The sequence below is a fragment of the Diospyros lotus genome, chromosome 4, assembly GCF_014633365.1.
Source record: "Diospyros lotus cultivar Yz01 chromosome 4, ASM1463336v1, whole genome shotgun sequence".
Classification (NCBI taxonomy): Eukaryota; Viridiplantae; Streptophyta; class Magnoliopsida; order Ericales; family Ebenaceae; genus Diospyros; species Diospyros lotus.
The window spans coordinates 21,756,094-21,782,087 of NC_068341.1; the positions used below are offsets into that span (position 1 = coordinate 21,756,094).

The 25,994-nt window shown below is 35.2% G+C and overlaps 2 protein-coding genes and 1 pseudogene across 3 annotated transcripts; all 3 read right to left on the reverse strand.

The window, feature by feature from the left end:
• Positions 1–1,802: 1,802 nt before the first annotated feature.
• Positions 1,803–3,770, reverse strand: LOC127799941 (psbP domain-containing protein 4, chloroplastic). 2 transcript variants are annotated; one of them, XM_052334243.1, is made up of 5 exons: positions 3,286–3,770; positions 2,750–2,853; positions 2,502–2,613; positions 2,143–2,370; positions 1,803–2,057 (listed from the first exon to the last, which is right to left on the reverse strand). In XM_052334243.1, exons 1-5 carry the CDS (start codon positions 3,596–3,598, stop codon positions 1,993–1,995), a joined length of 822 nt encoding a protein of 273 aa, XP_052190203.1. In that variant the 5' UTR covers positions 3,599–3,770; the 3' UTR covers positions 1,803–1,992. The 2 variants fall into 2 exon arrangements, with proteins under 2 accessions (XP_052190203.1, XP_052190204.1); XM_052334244.1 differs by having other exon boundaries at positions 2,750–2,857.
• Positions 3,771–3,981: 211 nt separating this feature from the next.
• LOC127799940 (probable beta-1,4-xylosyltransferase IRX10) lies at positions 3,982–17,752 on the reverse strand. The gene is made up of 8 exons (XM_052334241.1): positions 17,355–17,752; positions 16,970–17,116; positions 16,233–16,297; positions 15,851–15,920; positions 5,902–6,120; positions 4,902–5,045; positions 4,674–4,809; positions 3,982–4,597 (listed from the first exon to the last, which is right to left on the reverse strand). The coding sequence occupies exons 1-8, from the start codon at positions 17,718–17,720 to the stop codon at positions 4,368–4,370; spliced, it is 1,377 nt and encodes a 458-aa protein (XP_052190201.1). The 5' UTR covers positions 17,721–17,752; the 3' UTR covers positions 3,982–4,367.
• Positions 6,041–13,201, reverse strand: LOC127799082 (uncharacterized; annotated as a pseudogene).
• Positions 17,753–25,994: the final 8,242 nt, after the last annotated feature.

Consider the following 25,994-nt stretch of genomic DNA (forward strand, 5'->3'; position numbering starts at 1 on the left):
AATTGTAAAAAGAGTAGTTTTTAATAGATCATTTTGAAAAAAAATATTTTATTCTTTGATATGGTATGAATATTTTTTTTTTTTTTATGTTTTATTATAAAAAAAATAAAATTTGAATGTACGATTCGGGGACCCATTTTTATATTTCTAACTCAGGGCCCCAAAATCTCAGGTACGGTATTGGCTCCACGTTAAAATTACTTTTGAGCCATTTAAAAAATTTGGGATATTTCGCCTTCCGACAGTTTCCCGCTTCCCAACTAAACAATTGACAGTTTAAAGAAATCGATCGATAGTTCAGGCCTTCAGCAAAAATGGTCAACAGCCTTGGAAGAACCAATCGACTACTGCCTCCTGCCACCTAGCTCTTGAGCATCCTTCATGCATCACAACACCAATGCCACTATAAAACTTAGATGACACGAAAACCTAACCTTGTTAATCGGTGGTTACTTTTTTAAAATATAAGAATATATTAATCATTTTCAATACTTAACTGGTTAACTAATATAGGCAAAAATTATAATGTTACGTTAAAATGTCTCAAATATCAATAATACTATTTACATTTACTATAAAACTCAATGGTATAGTACACATTTTTCTTTTTTTGTCTCAAATTTAGCAATATGTTCCACGAATCTCGTTACTCCCTTTAAACATTCAAATTCTCCAAGTAGTTTGAATAATTCGACAGTAAATTCACTAATCTCAGGAGTCTCCTCAAAATACTCTTAAACGAGTGACGTTTTACCTTTTTGATATAAAACAAGAGACGTTTTTAATACAGAAATTAAGAGCCACATTAAGTTATAGAAAGTTTTTTTATTTTTTCAATTTTAATATTTTATTAAATAATTAAAAACTCAATTTTTGAATATTTTAACTTTATACTAAAAATTCAGAAACATCAGAAGGTATGTTTTTTTTTTTGCAATGAATGGTATTGCTTTTTTTAAAATGTAAAATGTTAAGATACATTTAATTGTAAAATTAGAGAAAAAATTACTACATATTTTCTACGACTAAATAGGCCCTAAACTCCTCATTTATATTTTTTGAACATTTTATAATTTTTTGGATTAAGAAAATAGTTTTTTATACTTCTAACATCTGAACACATTTTTTTTTTTTCAAATTCCCTATGAAAATTGAAAATTAGATAAGTCATATAAAATTGGGATAAAATATCTAAAACATATTCTTCGGGACCAAACATCAAGCTGTTTCACTAAAGAAGTCTTAGTTCGCATTAATTGGACTAGCCCATAATGATCTATTAGCATGAGAGTATAGAGAGGGCCTAACCATATGTTTATAATAATATATATCACTGTCCTCCCGTCACGTGTCTAATGGACTTCGATTCACACCAACCCTTTTATTAAATCTTATATGCGCAGTGTGATTGGGCTATAAAAATTTACAACAATATCATATAATTATCTATGTTGCAGTCAAATTTTATCATATCATAACTCTCTCAAGCTCAGCCAAGTCATGATACCCCCACCAGCCCAATTAGGAAAGAAACAAAATTTTTAGCACACATTATGTACTGCTGTCAAATCTTTATGGAGCTTCTGTTAACTGGAACAAAGCTGAGAAGAAAAGAGGATAGTGATGCTTGGATAAAGGGTTTTGAAGGGCATCTGTGCTATATGTTTGCTTTAGCTTATATCACTCCAGAAGAGATGGTAGAGGTTTCTTTAACAGTCACACTTCATTTTCCATTCAAAGGAAACAAGTTATATATGGATCCATCAGAACCATTGTTTCTTCAGTTGCTTGGACGCAGATGATAATTCTCAAGAGGAATCAATTGCAGAGGAAATTAGCCGAGAAATGTTTTGCGATTCTTGTGACAGAAAACAAGATCACATTCTTCTAAAATGAACCCCAATTGGGGCATTCATATAACATTTTGTTTTTGCAGTGTATTAATTACGCTATAGGAAGTTTGCTACCTCAATTTGGAGATCATTTGCAAAATCAAACAACCCGGAAAGAATCGGCTATCTTCTTCAAATCGTTATAGTGCCTCTTCCATTGAAGACCTGCATAAAACCCAAATGAGTCTGAATTACTCTCATTCTTGCTTGTTGATATGAAGCTCATGAGAGTGTGGAAAGAAAAGCACACCATTTGCAGTTATATTGAACAAATAAAGGCGATTCCCTGCCGCTGTTGCAGTGATAAGAGCATGAGGGGGTTCCAGCTCGAACTGGTAATATTTTCTTCCCGAGTGTTCGGTTACCTCCATACTTATCACCTTCCCTTCCACATTCTCTCCAATAACTTCTGGCCCGAATGCACTGATGACTTTCTCCGGTGGTCCAATTCGTTCTATTTTAGCATCGTCTCCAAGATCTGCTTATCGCATGAAACATATCAAACAAAAATGGAAGTGCTAATGCCAAAGTCTATAAGCTACACAAGCATCTGAGCACATTTTTTTGGTCATAAGATGGTTTAGTAGAGAGTGCAGGAAGCTAGCTCACTGTCTGCGAATCTGAGGACGGGAGCGACAATGACAAAAAGGCGGCCTTCCTTGGGACTAGCAAATCTCAAGTCAATCTCTGTTCCACCTAAATCTGCAATGGAGACAGGAACCTGTAAATGCAGAGGTTAAGAAGCAGATTAAGTTAAACTTTGCATAATCAAATTGGTGAGGGAAATCCTTTCTAGCCCCTTGAATCTGAACGTAAATTCAGTTAAGCTTGATGAACTGGGTACTTCGTTTATTTACCTCTCCCCAATCTTCAGGCACCGAGAACAAGTAAGGGATAATAGGACTCCATCCAACGCCATGCCCTCCAGACTTCTCATCTGGTCTGCGGTACGTCCTCCAACCTGTCTGAGCAATTTCCTCTTTAATAAAAAATGAACCTCTACAACAAACAAACAACGTATGGAGTCTTTATCTTATTATTATATACAGTCTGCTATGAACCTAATCGCGCCAATTATTTATATCTATTGCCTTGTTTTCTGTAAGGACTTTAAACTCATATCATACCTAAATGTCTCTCACAAAAGGGAACCTCTACTTGTATAAAACTATCAATGAAAAAGGAGAACCTGAACAGAAGAATCAGTATCTTAGCCCGTACATATCTCCGGCAGTTGTCAAGTTGGAGTACCAGAGATTTTTCTTTCTGTGTGGGATGATTGATTGAACTCATAAACTAACTTTTCTAGCTACCAGGAGGGTTACAATAAGAAAATTCTATCAGTAGGAAATATAGAGTGAAAATTAAACAAGCAAAGACTTTGCAAACTAACCTTGTTCATCTGGTTCAGAGAGACCAGGAATCCTTCCTGCCAGAGGGCCTTGTTTGATAGCTGCAGCTCCTTCCCTTGGAAAACCCAGAACAGCTGAAGAAATCAAACAAATCCCAGAAACTAGAGCTTGCCTTCTCTTCAGAAACCCAGAAGAACTCTCACTCTGCTCATCTACAAACCCGTTTTCTCTCGGAACTGCTGAAACCTTGGATTTATCAGATGAAGAATGAACCACCATATGACGATGACGAGGATTAAGTTGCTGGTGAGTTCTCCATAAGGAGCAACAGCTTGTGATCGAGGCTGTTACCATCTTCTCTTCAGAGAAGTATGGTGATTAAGTTTACAGAAGAGATTGTCTGCAACTTTCAGAGATTCCAGCTCAATAATGAACTCACACAAGTAGAGGAGAGTGAGAGCTTGCGACAAATTGGGCAAGATTTCTCTATGATGTGGACCAGCTCTTTGTAGCTGTAAGGTCCTGATGAGGATTAGTTCTATTTCTATTATATTTTTGTGGACTAGGTGCTACGACTCTCTATGACCGTGATTGGCCCATTTTCTGAGTTAAACCCGTTCTGGCTGGGGAGAGTGCCACGTGTCTGTTGAATCAATCAGGTGGGTGAGATAGTTTTGTGGAAGGGAACTCAAAAAGTAAACTTCATATCTCCTATGAGGAAAAGACCATACTAGATGAACCCCTCTCAATTTAACCTGTCTGATTAACAATATAGCTTGCAGCATCAACATATCTAAATCAGAATTCCATTACAGCCTAATCTTCGTAAACTAGATAAAACATTCAACTATCAAAAAAATAACAGCAAGCTGTACCATTTGACTGTCACAGACATTGATGAAGGGTACAATAACCATCTGGGTGTCTTTACATATCATTCAAGCAATGAGAAGAAAGAAGAATCATCTACTTAACCCTGTATTTTTAAACCTTCCTCGGCGCTTTTTTGAAATAGGAGAAGACAAGAATAGAAAGAAGATAAAATGGAAATGTTATGTGGCTCAAAAGTAATATTTGTAGTAACATCTCTGGCGAACAGAAGAGACCATCTTCCTCAGCACAATCAAGGCAAAGGCAAGGGAGGCTTCCAGTGGCTGAACTCTACCAAGTTTCTGTTCACTATAGATCCATTGTGCAGCCAGAATGTTTCGGCTGATTGGTGGAAATGCCTGACTTTCCTCTGAAGTTCCCATAGGATTCCATTAAACGCTGAGCAGGCATCTGATTCGGGCGCATAAACCCATAAGCATCTAACCCGTCTGCCATGGGCGATCATCCTCTCTATATCTTTATCTGAGAAAAAAGCAAAGCCATTAGAAATGATGCTGCAGGTTAGAAAAGAGAAATTTTATGGACCAGTAAATTTCACCTGGTATTGAGGCTAGGTACTCAAGAAGTTCAGGACCTATACGATTCCAGGGCCATTTGATAGATATCTGGGTGTAGTCCATAACATTTTGAAAAGGCAATTCCACATAATCCGATATGATCACTGGGACACACTCCTGTTCAGCAATTGTCTTATCGCAGTTAGATAATATTACTAGACTATTAATATTAATTCATGAGAGAGAGAGAGAGAGAGAGAGAGAGAGACCACAAAGAAAGACTCGAAAAAGCGAAGAGTCCATGATGACTCGCCACGTGGAGCAAGGCAAAACTTGGCATTTCGGAGATGTTCAAAATATTCTTTCTTTCCAAATTTGTCAGGGCCACTGAACTTCAACTCTGGAGATTCCAACTGTTTACAAAATCAACATCCGCATATTTGGGAGGAAATATCTTTTGAAAAAGACAGAGCGACAAAGAGAGGACAGAAAAAATATGAGAAAGGTCCTGCTCATGGAGATAGTAAGCAATGCCAAGAGTTCAATGCCCAAGAGTGGAACGCATAAAAACTTCACATACTTGCAACTCTAAGAAATAAGCCATTGAATTCATTATTTAAGAAATAAAAAAATGCTACTCAAGACAATTTTGATCATATACCATAGTTAGCATCAATAATCAAGGAGGAAAAAAGGTCCTCAAAGAAATCAACATCAATATGGACAAGAAAAGAAATTTATCAATGAACGAGCAGCTCCTGTTCTACATGTGTATAACTGATGCTCAAATAAGAGTGTCAACAATTCCATGGCCTCTTTTTGACAACACAACATCAATCCATCAAAGATAGATGGGAGCCAACATGTCACAGCTGCAGCAAATACATAACTAATGGGCAAGGATCAAACAATTCCAGCAGGTAATGTATAGTGAGTGAATTTTCCCCCTTTTCTAGCAATCTTTTTTTTTTTTGGATTTTTTTTCTTCTTTTGACAGCAACATCATGGGAATCAAACTTGATCCTTCCTTGCTGAATGCAGTCTAAGCCACAAAGATGTCGCCAAGGAAACATAATAAATTGAACATCCAGCTAATCTATTAGATGCTCAAACTACTGATAGTATTTCTGAAGCAATTAGCAGAGCTGCTATATACCATTACAAATATGAATGACAGCATGTAACTTTCGAGTTAATGCCTAAAAATCAGGAAAAATGAAAATGGATAAATCCTATGAGACAACAATGAAGTTATAGAGGAAGGCATACTCTGTCAGGGTATTGCTTTGCAAGCTCCACCAATCGAAGCCGACCAACTTTCCCTTGTGCCCGGCCTAAAAAATTTGCCAAATATTTCCTTTTAGATAGAGGCAAGGGCTGGACTAATCCATGCCCACGAATAGTCATCCCGTCATCAACATTTCCGGGAATGATAATATCTTTCCATGTATTAAATGCACTTGTGTCTCGCTTATCTGTGCGGTCACCCTGCAATAAATCAGAAGAGATACAACATCATTGAACTCAACTAAAGGTACTCAAGCTATCATCATTTTGACTGACATATATGAAACAAGGGAATTGTACACTTCAAGAAGGTAACGATGATATCATCAAATTTGAACCAATGTACAGAATGCCATCAATAGGAATCTGAAACTAGAGTAGATAGACAGTGTTATTAAAGGCATGCCTCCCACGTGGGCACAGACCAGCCAGGCACACCTAGGCCCACCAGGCCCTCACGCGCAGCCTTAGGATTAGGCACACCTGGCTTTTTTTAACTGTTTTTAGGGTTTATATTTACCGTTTGTTATTTATTTAATTTTTTACTGTTTAGGGGTTTATATTTATTGCTGTAACTTTTTTAGAAATTAACTATATCTAATAGAATTCTAGTGGGAAAAAGAAACTTTTGAGATTCAAATTCCAATTATTACTAAATACTAAATAAACAACAAATCAAAAGAAAACAAAAAACAACATAAGAGCTGACAGCCAAAAAAAAAAAAAAGAAATAAAGAAAGAAAACTGAAGAGACTTTCAAACCAAGCAACACAAGAACTAAAGAGACTCTCTTCTTCAAACAGCACAATTTCCTTCTTCAAACTTACATCATCTCCTTTCTCCAAACGGCACCAATATTTCCAGGTATGTTTGTTGTCTCCTCTTTTTATTTATTTTCTAGTTTCATTTTTCTGCTTTTCCTTTTCCATGCTTTGCTGGTATTGTGAATTTTCAGTTTACAAAAACTGTTTTTTTTTTTTTTATTTTGATTAATGAAGAATTAATGCAGAATTTCTAGTAACTCCTCTGTGTAGGTGGTGCAGAATTTTTATGCATAATTTTCCGTCTTTTGTTATGCAGAATTTTGATTCTTTTTTACGCAGAATTTTCAGTCTTTTTTTATGCAAAATTCTTGGTGACTCCTTTATGTTGATTATAAATAATTTTTATGCAGAATTTTCATTCTTTTTTATGCAAAATTTTGAGCCTTTTTATGCAAAATATTTAGGAACTCTTCTATGTTGGTTAGGTGAATTTTTTTGCAGAATTTTCAGTCTTTTTTAAGCAGAATTTTTAGTTTTATAGCTATGAATTATGATGGTCATTGATTTAATTTTATAGCTATGATGATTATGGCAGAATTTTTTCTCTATAAACTACAATGATTGTTATTCTAATTCTATTCCATTTTATATGAATTTTGCTGGAATTATAATGTCATCCAATGCTCCTAATAGTAGCTCTTGTGGTCGAATAAAAGATCCAGGATGGAAATATCACTTTAATAAATCCGAAATATATAAACTCTTTCAAATGTAATTTTTGTGGGAAAATAACTAGAGGAGCTTTTCAAGCTGAACAGCACCTTGTTAGGTTATAAGAATGTTGAAATTTATCAAAAATATCCTCCACATGTCAGAAAAGAAATTAAAGAGTACATATCAAAAAAGAAAGCGAAGAATGACATCGATGTTATACTAGATTTTTATGATATTGATACACTTGGAGATGATGATGTTGATGAAGTGGCCTTCCAAAGCCATGGTAAAATTAAAAAGCCTATGCAAGGTTCATTTGTGCTACAAAAAAGGCAAAGGAAAGCAAAAGGGCCTCTTGATTTGTTTTGTCTGCTAAACCTAAAGTGAATAATCAAAAGAATGGAAAAGGGAAGCAAACAGCAATAGAAAGTCATGTCAACAAAGAATAAGAACGCTTGTGTTTGGTTTTCTAGATGAATGTATGAAGCTGGTATACCCTTTAATGCAATCAATTATCCTAATTTTAAGCCAATGATTGAGGCTATTAGGCAAGCTGGTCTAGGCATAAAACCCCCAAGTTATCAAGAGGTCAGAATACCTTATCTTAAGAAGGAGTTGGCACACACAAATGAAATTATGAAGAGTCATAAGTAGGATTGGGCAAGATATGGATGTAGAATTATGTGTGATGGTTGGAAGGATAAGAGAGATAGGGTTTTGCTCAACTTTTTGGTAAATAGTCCAAAGGGGAGCATGTTTATTGAATCTATTGATACTTCTTTGTATGCTAAAGATGGGTTGAAACTTTTCCAATTACTTGACCGATTTGTTAAGGAAATAGGAGAAACAAATGTGGTTCATGCTATTATTGATAATGCTTTGGCTAATGTTTTAGCTAGTAAGTTTTATTAATTTACTATTTTTTTTTCTTTTAACTTTTAGTGAAGTTAATGGCTGACTTTTCCCTTTAATTCATGTCTTGTAGGAGAGTTATAAATGGCTAAGCACAAGAATTTGTATTGGACACCATGTTCTGTCCATTATTTGGACTTGATGTTAGAGGACATTTTCAAAATTCTTAGACTCAAGAACACATTTCAAAAGGCATGTTTAGTAAATGGCTACTTATATAGCTCTGCACAAGTGTTGAATATGATGAGAACCATTTACAAAGAAAAGGGAGATGCTAAGATCTAGGAAAACAAGATTTGTCACAGTTTTCCTCAGCCTTTCAAGATTTCATAAATAAAAAGCTAATTTGCGAAAGATGTTCACTTGAGAAGAATGGACTAAATCTAGATTTGAAAAGGAAACATGAGGTAAGCAAGCATCTCAAATAGTGCTACATAATTTATTTTGGAAAAATGTTCTTTATGCTTTCAAGGGTGACTGGGCCTCTTGTCAAGGCGCTTAGAGTGGTGGATAATAAGGATAAACCTGCTATGCCTTGTATTTATGAGGCTATGGATAGGGCAAAAGAGGCTATTGAAAAATCTTTTAATGAAGAAAGCAAATACAAGAAAATAGCTATTGAAAAATCTTTTGATGATGAAAGCAAATACAAGAAAATATTTGAAATCATTGATGAGGGTTGATGATGGAATAAATCCACCACTCTAAGCACCTTGAAGAGGCCCAGTTACCTTGAGAGCATAAAGAACATTTTTCCAAAATGAATCTTGTAACACTATTTGAGATGCTTGCTTACCTCGTGTTTCCTTTGCAAATCTAGATTTAGTCCACTCTTCTAAAGGGAACATTTTTCACAAATTAGATTTTTGTTTATAAAATCTTGAAGGGGTGAGGAAAGTCGTGGTAAATCTTGTTTTCCCAGGTTTTAGCATCTTTCTTTTCTTTATAAATATTCTCATCATATTCAATACCTGTGCAGAGCCATATAAGTAGCCATGACTGAACATGCCTTTTGAAATGTGTTCTTGAGTCCGGTAATTTTGAAAATGTCCTCCAACATCAAGTCCAAACAATGGACAACACATGCTTCCAATATAGATTCTTGCACTTAGCCATTAAGAACTATCTTACAAGGCATGAATTAAAGGGAAAGTCAGCCATTAAGTTCATTATAAGTTAAAAAGAAAAAATAAATAAATTAGTAAAACTTACCAACTAAAACATTAGTCGAAGTATTATTAGTAATAACTTGAACCGATTTGTTTCTCCTATTTCATCCACAAATCAATCAAGTAATTAGAAAAGTTTCAACCCATCTTTAGCATAAGAAGTATCAATAGATTCAATAAACATGCTCCCCTTTGGATTTATTTACCAAAAAGTTCAGCAAAGACCTCTCTTCCTTATCCTTCCAACCATCACACATAATTGTACATCCATATCTTGCATAATCCTCCTTATGACTCTTTATAATTTCATTTGTGTGTGCCAACAACTCCTTAAGATAAAGTACTCTGACCTCCTGAAAACTTGAGGGTTTCATGCCTATACCAGCTCGCCTAATAGCTTCAATCATTGACTTAAAACTAGGATAATTGATTGCATTAAAGGGTATACCAGCTTTATACATCCATGTAGAAAACCAAACACAAGCATTCTCTCTCAACTCTTTGTTGACATGACTTTCTATTGTTGTTTGCTTCCCTTTTGCATCCTTTTGATTATTCACTTTAGGTTTAGCATACAAAACAAATCAAGGGGCACTTTTTGCTTTTGCCTATGCCTTTTTTGTTGCACAAATGAACCTTGAATGGGCTTTTTAATTTTACCATGGCTTTGGAAGGCCACTTCATCAACATCATCATCTCCAAGTGTATCAATATCACCAAAATCTACTATAACATCAATGTCATTCTTCTATTTCTTTTTTGACATGTACTTTTTAATTTCTTCTCTGACATGTGTCACGACCCTAGGGTTTGGCTAGGGTTTAGGAAGGAAATTGGAAGAATGCAAGAGAGAAATAGAGAAGAATGGGAGGGAGAGACAGAGCAAAAATCGAGAGAAATGAGGGAAAACAAGGGAGAACAAGAGAGAGAATGAGAGGAGAGAATTATGAATTCAACATACATTTGTCTACATGCTATAGCCTATTTATAGGTTGTTCAACTGAAAGTAAAATTTAGACACAACACCCATGTGCACTTCAACGGAATCAATAGCATCTCCTAACAAACAATTGTAACTAATTACAATATTACCCCTCTAATCCCCTTGGGCCGTGACAATTCCCCTTCCTTGAAAGGTTTCTTGTACCCAAGAAACTTATTACAACCGAACCGTTGTCTCTTTATCCAGTGCCCATCTTCACCAAATGGTTTCTTCTTCGCCTTTTCTTGTTCTCATCTCATATTTCCCTTTTCTTTTGCTTTCTCTTTTCTTTTTCCTCCACAATAACAGTACTTCGGCTTGCTGCAACACCAAGTCCAGCCATCCACCTCTTCCCTATTACCATTGAAAATGGTTCCAATTGAGTTGTCATTCCTGTAACCATATCATTTCCAATCATAGAGAGAAATTCAAACTTCTCTGCAAGCAAAACATTGTCCATTACTTCCAACTCTTCTAGCTACAATGTCACATCAACTCTATCTGCTTTCTGACCTTTAAGCAAATCAACCCTTTTGGCATCTCTTGTCTTGTCTTGTGTGCCCGTGCCAATGACATACATATGAGATGTTCCAAGTAAGGTGCCCGGTGCAATCCTTTCTTCCTTCTCCTCAAGTAATTGGTAAAGAGGCTTTTCAGGCTCCTTCCTTTGATGCTTCCAGAGATCAATAACATCAAGAATCTCAAAACCAGATGGAGTGCTTGAGAGGTTGTCAACTGATTGAATGCCATCCTTCAACTCCTCTTCCTCAATCTCTTCTTCCACCTCCTCTTCTTCCTCCAAATCACCCCAATGTTTGGTCTAATCACCTGGTTCTTCCTCATAATTGGGCTAATCTTGTTGCAGAACCCCAAAAATATCACCATAGAGCGAACGACCATATTCATATTCATCACCAGGAGGTTTGCCCCAACCTCCAAGATGATAACCAAAACTACCTCCAGGGGAAATAGGAGTATTCAACTTAGGAAATTTCAAATGCGGATAAGATAGGGGTGGACCATATCTCTACAAGCTGATGAGCCATGGGGGAAGAGCACCTTTAGGCATCCCAAGAGCTTCTTTTAGTTCATGTGACAACATCCTAGGCTTCCTCTCCCCTAGCTTTACCTCAAGCTCTTTTCCTTCAAAATACCGATCACTGTGTGTTGTCAACTTAGGCCTAGTTTGATATTTGAAAAATGCATCATGAAAAACCTAATAATCAACATCCATCTTTCCCATCTTTGATTGCATCCTCTCCCGTTGTTTCTGTTTGAGTTTCTTACTATCCTCTTTTTAATATAAGCCTATCTGATTTTCTCAATCCTTGTAGCTGCAACGAAATCGGGAAGTTGAAAAGGTTGTTTCTCAATGCCTTGTTTCCCCTGATATTCCTACACCATTCCCTTCTGTTTTAGCTTATTGAATTCCTTAATGACATCCATCCTCGTCTTCTCCCCGAACCGGTTGCAGAAACCATTTACAAACTCCGGTCAACTCCATTCCACCCTTCCTCGACTCCAATTCTGAAACTAAGTGTCTACAATGTCATCCAAAAAAGCTGCAGCCATGTTCACTTTCTCCCTTTCAGCTACTCGATATCGGTAGAACACCTGTTCACATTGCCAAATCCACCACTGAGGTCTATCTCTTTCAAACGGGGGAATGTTCGTTTGTGGCCCTGGGATGGTGGAGTGATTACCGCCAACACCTTGATTCAAATTATCCCCCTCTGTCTCCGTCATCTCCTCTGCTTCCATAGGATCGTTAGGCCTTTGCCTAGATCTTGGCATCATTAGAATTGGCGCTGATGAAGCCCTAGAAGGGAAATCCGTCGGAAGGCTAGCATTAGGTTGCCAAGCAAACATGCTCAAGGCAACACTCACTTACTAAGTTAATTGTTGTCTTAATCCAGCGAACTCCTCTCTGATCCCACTAATAGTGCAATCCAAATTGATCGCATACTCAAATCAGCTCCAATTGATCCCTTTTTGAGCTTGTCGGATCCCCATCTCCAAGGTCTCCAAGCAATCATCCACTTGTTCTTAATTCTAGCGTATCCCAATTTCAATAGCATCCAATCGGAATTCCATCTGGTTCACCCCGCATTGCCTTCAATTTCGAACCTCGATTATCAACTAAGATTCGTTGGAATTCCATCAAAAATCGCCTCACAATAGTCGCCTAGGTCAAATAGCTAAGAATTCCTCCTCATTCGCCTTCGCAATTCAAATCTGAGCCAAAATTCACAGCCGTAAGACTACTACTCGTCTAAATCAAGTCAAAGATCGCCTGGTCGCCATTTGTCGAGATTGCGCCCGACTGTCCGGTCAGAATTGTTAGATTCGCCTCAAGCTCCTCTTCCTGAATTGCGCCTTCCTGACCTTGGTTCCTTCGGAATTGGATCGGAAATGTTGGTCGATATGACCTTTTGTAACTCCTCGTGCGTCAGAATCAAATTCCGAGATTCATCCGAGAGTCGGAATTGTCTGGCCAAGCCACCTTCACATTCCAAGCTGAAATTACAACCTATACTTTGATCAGAATTCCCAGCAAAGTCGCCACCCAATCACTGTCCACTTCAAGCCTACGTCCACTTCTTACCCAATCACCAACCACTGGTTGGAGGACCACCGCACTCCTTGAGCTCGCCTTGATCGAGAAGTCCTCGGAATCCAATCGCAATCGCTGTAGGCTCCGATCGCTCCAATCTGCTTCTCTTCGATGCCTTAACCTCCATCTAAAGTGTTACTCAATCAACTGCCAGCAGTTGCTGAGAATTGATCAACCAATAATCAGCTTCCTGTGATTCAATTAGCTCTATTACAGTCCTTCAAGTCGCCTCTGAAGTGAGTCCCATCCTCGCCTTCAACAACCTGACTCACCTCCAACACTACTACTTGGATTTGCCGGAAACGATGCGCAAACGACAAGCAAAGAGCTTCCGAGAACCGATAGTTCTAATACCAAATGTCACAATCCTAGGGTTTGGCTAGGGTTTAGGAAGGAAATTAGAAGAATGCGGGAGAGAAATAGAGAAGAATGGGAAGGAGAGACAAAGCATAAATCGAGAGAAATGAGGGAAAACAAGGGAGAATGAGAGAAAATGAGAAGAGAGAATTATGAATTCAACATACATTTCTCTACATGTTATAGCTTATTTATAGATTGTTCAACTGAAAGTAAAATCTAGACACAGCACCCATGTGCACTTCAACAGAATCAACAGCGTCTCCTAATAAACAATTGTAACTAATTACAATATTGCCCCTCTAATTCCCCTTGGGTTGTGACAATGTGGAAGACATTTCGGACAAATTTCAGCATTTCTATAACCTCCAACAAGGTGTTGTTTGGCTAGAAAAACACCTTCTTTAGTTATTTTCCCACACACATTACATTTGAAAGAGTTTATATATTTTGGATTTATCAAAGTGTGATATTTCCATCCTGGATCTTTTCATTGACCACAAGAGCTACTATTAGGAGCATTGGATGACATTATAATTCCTGCAAGATTCATATAAAATGGAATAGAATTAGAATAACAATCATTTTAGTTTATAGAGAAAAAAATCTGCCATAATCATCATAGCAATAAAATTAAATTAATAACCATCATAATTCATAAAAGGGTTATAAAACTAAAAATTCAGCTTAAAAAAGACTGAAAATTCTGCATAAAAATTTGCATAATCAACATAGAAGAGTTACTAAAAATTTTGCATAAAAAGGCTCAAAATTTTGCATAAAAAATAATGAAAATTCTGCATAAAAATTCTTCATAATCAACATAGAGGAGTCACTAATAATTTTGCATAAAAAAGACTGAAAATTCTGCGTAAAAAAATCTCAAAATTCTGAATAACAAAAGACTGAAAATTATGCATAAAAATTCTGCATGATCAACACAGAGTTACAAAAAATTCTGCATAAATCCTTCATTAATCAACATAAAGAAAAAAAAAAACAGTTTTTGTAAACTGAAAATTCACAACAATACTAGTAAAGCATGAAAAAGAAAAAAGGAAAAACGAAACTAGAAAATAAAATAAAAAAAGGAGACAACAAACATACCTGGAAATATTGGTGTCATTCGCCCTTTGGGCCATTTGCCGTTTGCCTCAAGAGAGTTCCATTTGAAAAAGGGAGATGATGTAAGTTTGAAGAAGGAGATTGTGCTGTTTGAAGAAGGGAGAGTCTCCTTAGTTCTTGCCTTGCTTGGTTTGAAAGTCTCTTCAGTTTTCTTTCTGTTTTTTTTTTTTTACAGCTGTCAGCTCTGACATTTTTTTTTCTTTTGATTTATTGTTTATTTAGTATTTAGTAATAATTGGAATTGGAATCTCAAAAGTTTCCTTTTCCCATTAGAATTCTATTAGATGTAGTTAATTTTTAAAATAGTTACAGCAATAAATATAAATCCTAAACAGTAAAAAATTAAATAAAGTAATAAACAATAAATATAAAGCCTAAAAACAGTTAAAAAAAGGCACACCTAAGCCTTAGGCTGCACCTGAGCGCCTGGCGGGCCTAGGCGCACCTAGCTGGTTTGTGTCTGCCTGGGAGCATTCCAGGCTCCAAAGGTGCACCTGGGTGTGACTTGCGTCTAGGCACACCTTTAATAACACTGAACTGAATCATCACATAAGAAGTCTTGTTCCAATAATCAAATGTTGTATGACTTGTGGAACATTATTAGAATATATGTTGTAGAAATAGTGATTGTCAGGTCGCTGCTCCAATCATCCAAGATAATGCCCCATTATCATATATTTTACACTAATATTCTGCCTGTCAAGCTAACTGTCTCATATTGAGATCTACTGCAATGACAACAACAACAATAATCACAAGCCTTACTCACACTAGATGGGGTTGGATATTGAGATCTATGCTTCCCAGGGGAGGTAGCTTGGAGATAATGCTTTTTGCACAACCCTTTTGCTTTTCCTTCTGGAAAATTAAGAAGCAACTAAAGATGGAACAAAGTCCTATCATCACGAAAGAACACCCCTTTTTTCCACACTTTCATATTTCAAGTAACCCATTAATGGAGAGTAACAAGGTCTAAAGCCACTCTTGGACATCATGATGCACCTTTTACTTTTCCCATGTTACTTATGAGTTAATGACTAATCAATTACCATAACAAATGGACCTTGTCTCCTTGACAATCACACCTTATGCCTCACCCAAACAAAGATGGAGCACTTCTCTATTTAAAGGCGTGTTCAAATTGAACAGATGGAATCTAATTCCATAACCCTAGAGGTCTATCCCAAGCCAGAAATCATCAGGAGCTAAGTTTCAGTAGTCAGTATCAAATTCAGACATGTTTTCAGAAACACATCAATGTCATATAAAATGTGTGGAAAAGTCAGACTGGTACCTCGGGACTAAGAATTATTGAACGATTCAAATATGTAGCCCAAGATCTAAACAGGGATGCTCCAGCACCACTGCAACAAGCGAAAGCAAGCATGCATGAGTCATAACAAGAATTGTTCAAGATAACTAAATGGAATAGGTGGTAATTAGGAGCCACTACAAACAACTACATGCAAATTTAAGATCATATCCATGGAAGATCAAACAAATTTAGTTGAATGCCTTGAAAATAAAAAGAAATGAACATGCAACCATCAAACCAAAGCTAAAATCCATTTTTATCTGTTTGGAGATGTCTTTCCAATATTATCTTCCAAAATCCATTTTAATTCATCATGACGAATCACAGAGTACAATGGAAGATAATGAATATCCCACAATACCTTGGAAACACAAAGATGTGGTTGCGACCGCCAGATAGCCTAAAATATGGCATTTGACTTAAAACCTGAAAGCAAATGATGAAATGTAACCATAGAGAAGATATACAACCCTATTCCGTCAAACACATTTCAGAAACAATTCAGATAAAAATATAGTGAATTATATTTTCACAATCTACTGACAATATATAGCGAATTATATAATTCTTTGACAAAGAATCAAAATATAGTGAATTATATCAGCTATTATATTTTCACAATGTACTGAAAAATATAGCGAAATGTATAATTCTTCGACAAAGAATCAAAATATAGCGAATTATATAGCCCCTATTCCATCAAACACGTTTCAGAAAAGATTCAGATAAAAATATAGTGAATTATATTTTCACAATCTACTGAAAAATATGGCGAATTATATAATTCTTTGACAAAGAATCAAAATATAGTGAATTATATCAGCTACCAATCCTTCTTCCCAAATACTTGGCAAGCTACATACTCCTCTTCGTTCATTACTAAGGCCACAGTTTCTATTAAACTGCAAAAATGTTAATATTTTTTATTATCTCTGTCAAATTAAAATCCAACAACCTAGTTGGTAATTATATAACAATGCCTTTACATGGATATAAGAGTCAAATTGACTTGTGCTGTAAAGCAAAGGACACAGGATCTATAGCAGACTTCGACTCACTGCAAGTTGATGGTTTTCAAGTATTATGCTGCAGCATCACCTTCACATATGTCTGGTTAATCTCTTTATCATTCAGACCGCCCATCATCCGAACGCACTTCACGTAACTTGGCACAAAGAAAAGATCCGCTTCCTCTTTCTTCCTCGTCCGAAATCTTGACTGTAAAAGCATCCTGTGAATTTTCACCTACAAAATTCACATCACAAACGTACAAAATATTAATAAGCAAACAAAAACACACATATTAGCCAATGAAAAAAAATCATATACGAGCAACAGAACAGCAGAAACGAAAACGTAAGAAACTGCAGGTTTTCTATTTCCTTGAAGACAATAAAACGGGAATTTTAAAGTTTCCTGAAAACAATTCCCGGAACTTGTCGCTTTTTAAAATTCGGGAACAGGTTACTGGAATTACGCTCACCTGAGTGCCCCACTGGCCTTTAACACAGGCATCGGAGGAAATCTTGCCGTCGCGGCCGTATAACAAGGGCTTGAGGCCGTCGATCTCGCGCTCATCATAGACGTAGATCTTGAGGGAGAGGTGGCTCCCGTATCCGCGGCGGGGCCAGGAGATGGAGCCGCCGCCGGCGAATAGGAGGATGTCTTGAGACCCGTAAAACCGATCATCAACGGCCGAGGAAGCGAACGAAGATGGCTGGTCTATGAGTCGGGTGACGAAGAACGTGGAGGCGACGAGGACCAGGGCTCCGATCTGGTGCGCTCGGGTACAGTGGGCTCCGAATAGTGTTCTGCTACTGGATTTGTTGCTTAAGCTTCCCATTTTCATCTCCGACTGTGCTCGGATCCTGATGACGGGCGAACCTTATGGGGAACAAGACGACAGAAGGCAGCTCGAAGCAAAACGACGTCGTTCATGGAAGCCCATGGTGAAAATATTGTGCTACGACGCTATCGTAGGTAAATTAGTCGTACCCTTTTTAACTTTAATTATTTGACTTAATATTTCGTGAATTTTACAATTCACCCATCATCAATTTTTGAACTTTCCAAATTAGTAGGAGATCCATGAATTAGCCATAACACAGTGAAGGTTGGTCCTTTAAAGGAGTATTGTGACTAATTTTATATCGTTTAAGTATTAATTGAATAAACTTTAAAAGTTCAAGAATATAATTAAATGGTCAAAATTTAAATAGTGTAGAATCAATTTATCCTATTTAATAAAAATTTACCATTTTAGGCATTAAATAGCTCGTGAAGATTTATGGTATAAACTCTAGTTTAAATTCAAAAACTATCAAATTTCATGAATTTAATATCTATCTATAGATATGGAAAATTTTTATTAAATTGGGATATGATATTAATACAATAACAAATGATATTATTACATTAAATATTTTCTCAATAGAGTTTAATGGGCCTAAAAGCCCATAAACATCATACTGTAGCCCAAATTAATAAAATAGCAAATCCATTTATTAATGGCATTTGTGTTCAGGGTGTGAGACCCATTTATTATGCCTCATGGTGATGAGTGGAGACTATAATAGACTTATATTCCAACTTAGGGGAGTTTGTTAAAATAAGGAAGATAAGATAGTATTAAAATAAGATTGGGATACTTTTCGGACTAATATATAGAATAGTCAAGATAAGGCCGGTAAGCATTTCAAAATTTCTATCAAACTATTTGTTAATTTTTTTAGAATTCACTGGTAACTGTATTTTTTTTTCCATATATTTGTTAATACATACATATGATAAATACCAAGATAAGGATTTTTTACTAAAATATCCTTATTACCAAATTTATGATTAAAATAGTATTTTATGATTAATATGAATTGTCAAAAAAATTAAGATTAAAATTAAAAATAATATTTTATTTTCTAAATTCATATTCAAAAATAAATTTAAAAAGGGTTGAAAAGTATAAATAATAATTGTTAGAATTACAATAATTCCACCTAGATAATTAAAAATGGCCAAAACATATTTTCATAATAGATAATAAAATATAAAATTAAATAAAATAATTTAAAAATTGATGAAAGGAATTATATTAGTTAATAAAATATATATAGAAAGAGAGAAATTTAAATTTTAAAAATCAATGAAATGAATAATGTCATTTAAATTTTAAAAATTGTCAAAACATATAATAATTTAAAAATATATTAAATAATATTAATTATAACAGTTAAATAAATAAGTTTTTTTAATATATTTAAATCTTTAAAATGTATTAAATGGCATTAACTATCTTATAAGAGATAGATAAGTAATTGAACCTTATCTTGAAAGAGCTAGATAAAGTTATCCGAAGGGGGAGGTCGAATAAATTTATCTTGAAAGGAAAAGATAAGAGGTCACGTGAAGCTCTTTCCGAAAATGATCAGATAAGCTTAACAAATATATTGGAAAGACCAAACATCTGAAATGTTTCCCATATCTGATATTTTCTCCCTCTTATCTTGATTACAAACACCCCCTTAGTAAATTAGGTTGTATTCTTTTTACTGTTTTCAAGTCATTTTTAGTTTTTGATTTTCTAAAATAATAAAAATGCGTTCTGTTTGTTGTTTTTAAAAATGTATTTTTGAAAATAAAAAAAAACTCAAAACAATAAAAAGTTATTTTGAGTGTTTTCATCCAAAACAAACTCTAAACTTAAAACACATTTATTTATTCGTATTTTATTATTATAATAAAAAAATTACAAAATTCATTAACTTGAAAATGTATATATTTTTTTAATAATATATTAACATTAAATATTTCTAATTTATTGATAATCACAATTATTGAATAAAATATCATTAAAAAATTATTTTCAAAATTTTAAAGACAACGCGTTTTCTAATTTTCTGTTTTGAGAAATAATTTTTCAAAATGACAAAAAGAATACAATTTTCTAAAAACAGACAACCAAAACAGAAAATTGAAAATAAATTCAAAATTTAAAATTCAAAATTAAAAAACAAAAAGAACACAATCATAGTAAATAAGCTTTAATAATGTGGTGAAATACACTAATCATCTATTATGTAGGCCTTAATTCAATGGATCAAGGCTTTATTTTTAAAAATTACACTTGATATCCTTAAAATTTAAAAGTTATTAACATTTGGCTCCCTTATGTTATTAAACAATTGTTAAGGGCCCGTTCTCTTTGGTGTTTTTGGGCTGTTTTCTGTTTTCAATTTTTCAAAACACTGAAAATGTGTTTTCTTTGTTATTTTCAAAAATACATTTTCAAAAACAACTAAAATTTTTATAAAGGAAACCCAAAACAACAAATTGTTGTTTTGAGTGTTTTTAGTGAGTTAAAACAATCCTAAAACACGGAAACCCCCCATTCTAACCCCCAAACCCATTATCGCACTCGCAAAGCAACGCTCTCTCTCTCTCATCTCTTCTCCTTCATCATCTACCATTGTCGCCGACTTCTCCTCACACGCCACCACTATCATCGACTCCTCCTCACACGCCACCACTATCATCGACTCCTCCTCACCCGCCACCACTATCGCTGACTCCTCCTCGCCTGCCACTACTGTCGTCGACTTCTCCTCGCCCGCGACTAACTGCCATGGCCGACTGGTTGAGGAAAGAGATGGGGCTATCAACGATGATGAGAAAGTTGACCACCGCGATGATGGGTGAGGAAGGAGATGGAGCGATTGACGATGATGAGAAGGAGAAATAGAGGCAGCCGGTGGTGAAATGAAGAGGCGGAGGCGGCAGAAAAAGATGGAAGATGGGTTGCACATAACCCTAGATGGAAGAAGAAAAAAGATGGGTTGCGCACCTCTTATTTGGTTTTTTTTTTTTTTTCTATTTTTTTTGTTTTATTTTATTTAAATATTAAATTGAATATGTGATATGTTTTGATTGTATTAATTTTTTTAATGATATTTTTAAGATTGTTAATTTATTTTATTTGATAATTTAAAATATTTGAATTAAATTTATAATTTACTAATAAATGTTTATAATTTATTTTAAATTAAATTTATTAAAAAAATAACATAATAACAAAAAAGAAATCATTTTTAAAATTTCAAAGGAAACGCGTTTTATAGTTTTCTGTTTTGAGAAATAGTTTTTCAGAATAACAAAAAAAACGCGTTTTCAAAAATCTCTCAAAATAGACACACAAAATACAAAACTTAAAATAAATTCAAAACTCAAAATGCAAAACTGAAACACAAAGAAAGCACCACCTAAATTTTCAAAATACCCTTTATTTTCTCACTACTCCCTTTCTCTTTCTCTTTTCGTCGCTACATCTCAATACTAGAAAACTTCTCAATCCTATTCTACACAATAATGGTGTCAATACTTTTATTTTTTTTTTCTTACCCCTTATCCCTTTGCCTCATTCTCTCCAATAATAGGCATTAACCTTTATAGAAAATTTAAAAAATATATATATTTGAACAAAAATTCATAGAGAAAACAACTCTCAAAGAAGCATGAGCAGACAAACCCTCAAAAAATATAAAAGAAAGCTCACGAGGGATTTAATGATGTAGACAGAGAATTAAAAGATAGAAATATGGAATCTCTCTTTTCTTTCTAGTGATGAAGTACGCGAAGGAAAATGAACTCAGAAATCAATGGCCTTCATCTCTACTCTTTCTTTTTGCTCATTTTCTTTCTCAATCTACTCGAGAATTTTTCATTATTAGGTAGTCTCAACTTCATGCATGTCATGGGTATTATATAGTTTATGTTTCTTTATTGCACTTGTTGATTTGTACAAAGGATAAAAGTGTTAAAAAATTTGTATATTGATTTATGGAGAAAATAATCTTGATTTATTGATGATTTCCAAAACATTTATGATTTTTAGAATTATTTTATAAATTTTTTTAAACTGAAAAACCTCATATTCATATAGTTATGTATTTCTTTTAAATACCAATTTTGATTGATTAATGAGTATGAAATTTATAAATATATTTTTCTTTAAATTAGAGAACTTTACGTTCATATATTCTTATATTCTTTAAAATAGAAAAATCTAGTTTTATAACAATCGAGCTTAATGTAAAATGTTTGAGAAAATATTTTGAAAGTTCGACTAAGTATAAAAGCCCTTTTGATAAACGTATGTTGGTTTTGTGTTTCCTAATAAGACCCAAGGCTATGACGATTTTTCTGGTGGGTTTTATCCTCATAGGCTTCGGCCCGAGATTGAAGAACCCAAGTTTGTCACCATTTTTAGGTAGCCTATTTTAGAAGTCGGGCCACAAGCTCACTCCCCACTTTGGAGGAGAAATGGGCCTCGACCCATTTGCTCAAGTGGGGGGAAGCCCACTTATCTTAGCCTTTTTAACCCTCGTATAAAATGGCACTCTTTGGCCCTCCTTTTAGCATCTCATTTTCTCGTGGCCAAACCTTAGCCTCTCTCTCTCTCTCTTTCTTTCTCTCTCTCTCTCTCTCTCTCTCTCTCACGTTTCCTTTCTTGGCCAATAGCTCCATCTCTCTTTCCTTGTTCATTCGATCATGATGGGGGTCTTTTTGCCTTATATGGTTGATCCATCCTTCCATGTGTGCGGCCGCCTTTCCTTATGTGCGAAAGGCGATCCATTGATGTCGCTTGAAACCTTTACATATCCAAGATTGAGGTCTCCTTTTCAGGTAAGCTTTCTCTCTTTGCTTTGTGTTTTCTACCATCCTTCTTTGTGACCGATCTACCTTCTGTGATAACCTATTGTGTGTGGCTTTGATAATTTAGGTGAGAAAGAGGGTTTCGTTTGAGTTCGTCCGAGAATTGTTGGGGCTATTCGGGCTTACAGTTTGAGGGCTTTGTTTGTGGCTTGTGGTTCCTATTTGTTAGCATTACCAAAGTGGTGAATGGTTCTTTCATATTTGAGCCTTGGAGCAGTCTTTGTGACTCCCATTGTTGTCGAAATAGGGAGTTTTTCTTTCTATTCTTCGTGTTCTTAGTTTTCGTTAAATCTGGTTCGGTTTGATTACACTAACCTGTTTGTTTTGTAGTTGATTTTTCACAAGAATTGGTATCAGAGCCTTGTTTAACTCCTGGGTAGTGCCTTGTTCGAATCAGATTTGAAAAACCCTATCGTTTTTTAAATTCGATTTCACGATAAGTGGTTTCCATATCGAATCTGATCTTGGTTCGATTTCTCTTTGTAGGTTGTGAGTTAGGTCGAAAAGACCCCAGATCCAGATCCAGTAAGTCATGGGTCATGTTCCTTAGCAGCACGTGGCTGGTCACTCACCTACCGGCCAACGGTGCATGGCCTTGCAGGCAATAGTGTGTGAGGTAGCGTGTGGAGATCAGGGTGCCCTTATCTATTCCAAATCTGATCCTGCATCACTCACAGATCTCAACCCTGAGATCTGTACTGGTAATCTCTGTGGTTTTAAATTCTGTGATTTTCATTTCCAGCAACTAATAGGTCATCGTGTGGGGGTAGCCATTAGATTTGGGGGTTATCCTGTGGTGGTAACCATTGCTTGTTGCTAGAATTGTGATTACCTGTATTAATCTCCGTGATTAGTGAAATTGCTAAGTGCTTGAAAAATTTGTTTCTAATTGGTCTTTGATTCTTTGTGAATCTGTTGCCTAAGTTTTTTTTAAAATAAAACTTTATATTTTTCTTTAAAGTCTCCTTAGGTTGCATATCTAATTTCCTATACTCTTATGGTTGTTTTAACTGCTTAATGCTTTAAAAATTGTGCCTAGTAAATTAGTATTATCCCTGTTAAAAATCTGTCCCTTGAGTGAATCTGTTTTGTGTATACCCATTGTTTATGATACAGTGTGAAAAACTTAGTGTTTTTGTAGGTTGCATTACTTATTTGTGTAAAACATATACTTAGTGAATATGACCACACATTTTTGAATTGGGGGTTTTCAATGGAAAGGGAGATTTTTCTATATGGCAACAAAAAATGAAGGAAATTTTAGTTCAACAAAGAGTCTCTAAGGCTATAGATGAAAAATATCCTGAAGGTACTAAAAAGGAATTAAAACTTGAAGTTGATGAACTTTCCTATACTTTTATAATCTTGCATCTCTTTGATTCAGTGTTAAGGAAAGTAGGAAAACTTAACACAACTAAAGAACTTTGGGAAAAATTGGAGAAATTATATATTAAGAAATTCACCTCTAATAAGCTTTATTTGCTTGAAAGTTTCATTAGTTTTAAGATTGACCCCTTTAGGGATCTAAATGACAACTTAGATGCCTTTAACAAGTTGGTTCAAGATATCATAAATTGTGGTGAAACAATGTCAGAGGAATACAAGGCAATTATTTTTTAAATGCCATTCCTGATACTTATAAAGAAGTTAAAAATGCCATTAAGTATGGTAGAGACACATTAACACCTTAAATTGTCATAGATTCTCTTAGGAGTAAGGAATTGGAATTAAGGAGTGAGAGAAAATATGGTGAGGTCCACATGATGAGAGGTAGAACTAAGAATCAAGAGCAAGGTAGCAAGAAAGGGAAAAGTAGGTCAAAATCCAAAAACCAAGGGAAGGGTAAGAAGTGTTATGGTTGTGGGAAAACTAGACATTTTATTAAGGATTGTTATGCTGAGAAAGGCAAACAAAAAGAAAAAGAAAAAGAAAAAGATCATGAAGAGACAAATGTGGTTGCCTCTTATGATCCAAGTAAGGTATATTAAAGGAAGGATGTGGTAGATCCTAACCTAAGTGGCAGGATGAGTGAAATCCTAGCCTAAGTGGTAGGATGAGTGGGAGTTCCTTAGCTTAAATGGGAGGATGAGTCAATGGATAAGGATTGTGTGTCCGTTATTCTATTTTAGAGAAGGGTGATGGAATTGAAATGCTATGGCATGCACTAAGATGGGGGGTGAATTGGTATATAAAAAAAAAATTCTTTTGAGAAAAATGAGTGTGAAATCTGATGGATGGAAAAACAAATTAAGTAGGGATAAAAATGCAAACAGGAACAAATAAAATTAAAAGCACAGGAGACAAGGATTTATAGTGGTTGGGCTTCCCAAACCTAGTCCACTCCTTTAGCTACCCACTAAGAATTTTAAAGTAACTTCACTATCAACCCCCTACTCAACAAGAGTATGTCCTCTAGTCCATGACTAGGAAATGTACAAACCTCCCACACGAATGGGCCCTCTAGCTTACGCTAGGTAAAATGTGATGAATATAATGAAGCTAAATCTAAGAGTTAAAGACTCTTAGTATAAATTCTCTCTACAATAAATACGAGGCTGTTAATGAATAAAACAGTAGATTACAAAGCCTCTAAATGAAACACGAGAGAGAAAGTACAAATTGAAAGCACAAATGAAAAGTGTATGCTCGATAGTTGATTGTAATAAATGTTCTTTAGTAGCCTTTAACTCCTTCAACCGCCTATTTATGGATGATGGTGTAAAAATCCAAAAATCGAGCCGTTGGGGTAGATGGGCTTGGCAAAAAACTAGTTGTTATGATTTCTGCGTAAGACTTAGTCGACAGAAGAAAAATGGTTAGTCGACAGAATTTGGAAAAGTAATAATGTAATACCCGAGAATGATTTGAGGTCATAAATAATATTTGATGAAGGGCATAAATGGACTTTGTGGAAAATAAGACTATAGGGTACACTAACGCAACTTTGGGCGATCGAATTAGTCAGAGGAAGTACCCTGGACCCTAGATAGCCAAGGAAAATGGTATAGTATCTACAAGTAATACGAGTTATGATTTTAGGCATCAAAAGAAGTTGGATCAGGAAGGTTTTCGGTACAGCTAAAAAAAGGCAATTGTGATTTAGGCTGAAATACCGAATTATCGTACAGGGCATCCGGGAAGTCAATGGAACCCCGAGGAAGTTCATATTTGGCATATAGAGTAACTCTTCAGTAGTTTTTGGAAGAAACAAAAGGGTTTGTAGCTAAAATGAAGATTCGGGCCTAAGTGCAATTTTTTTCGAAATTGATAGAGGGAGATCGAAACAATATTTTTTCGGGAATTTAAAGAGAATGTTTTAGGATATTTCAAAGGGTTATAAAGGTCTTTAAAGAGAAGTTCAGTTTTTGAGCTAGGGGCAAAATCGTAATTTTTGAGGTTGGGGTAAAAGTGTAATTTA

Bases quoted from the DNA above. Each gene is read 5' to 3' on its own strand.
- LOC127799941 (XM_052334243.1), bottom strand. From the start codon at position 3,598: ATGGTAACAGCCTCGATCACAAGCTGTTGCTCCTTATGGAGAACTCAC. The intron at 2,614-2,749 runs GTAAATAAACGA...CTGCATTTACAG, and splicing joins TGCCTGAAGATTGGGGAGAG to GTTCCTGTCTCCATTGCAGA. The intron at 2,371-2,501 runs GTGAGCTAGCTT...TGCGATAAGCAG, and splicing joins CGTCCTCAGATTCGCAGACA to ATCTTGGAGACGATGCTAAA.
- LOC127799940 (XM_052334241.1), bottom strand. From the start codon at position 17,720: ATGAAAATGGGAAGCTTAAGCAACAAATCCAGTAGCAGAACACTATTC. The intron at 16,298-16,969 runs GTGATGCTGCAG...ATTTGCTTTCAG, and splicing joins TTAACCAGACATATGTGAAG to GTTTTAAGTCAAATGCCATA. The intron at 6,121-15,850 runs GTACCAGTCTGA...GATTTATTGCAG, and splicing joins CAATAATTCTTAGTCCCGAG to GGTGACCGCACAGATAAGCG.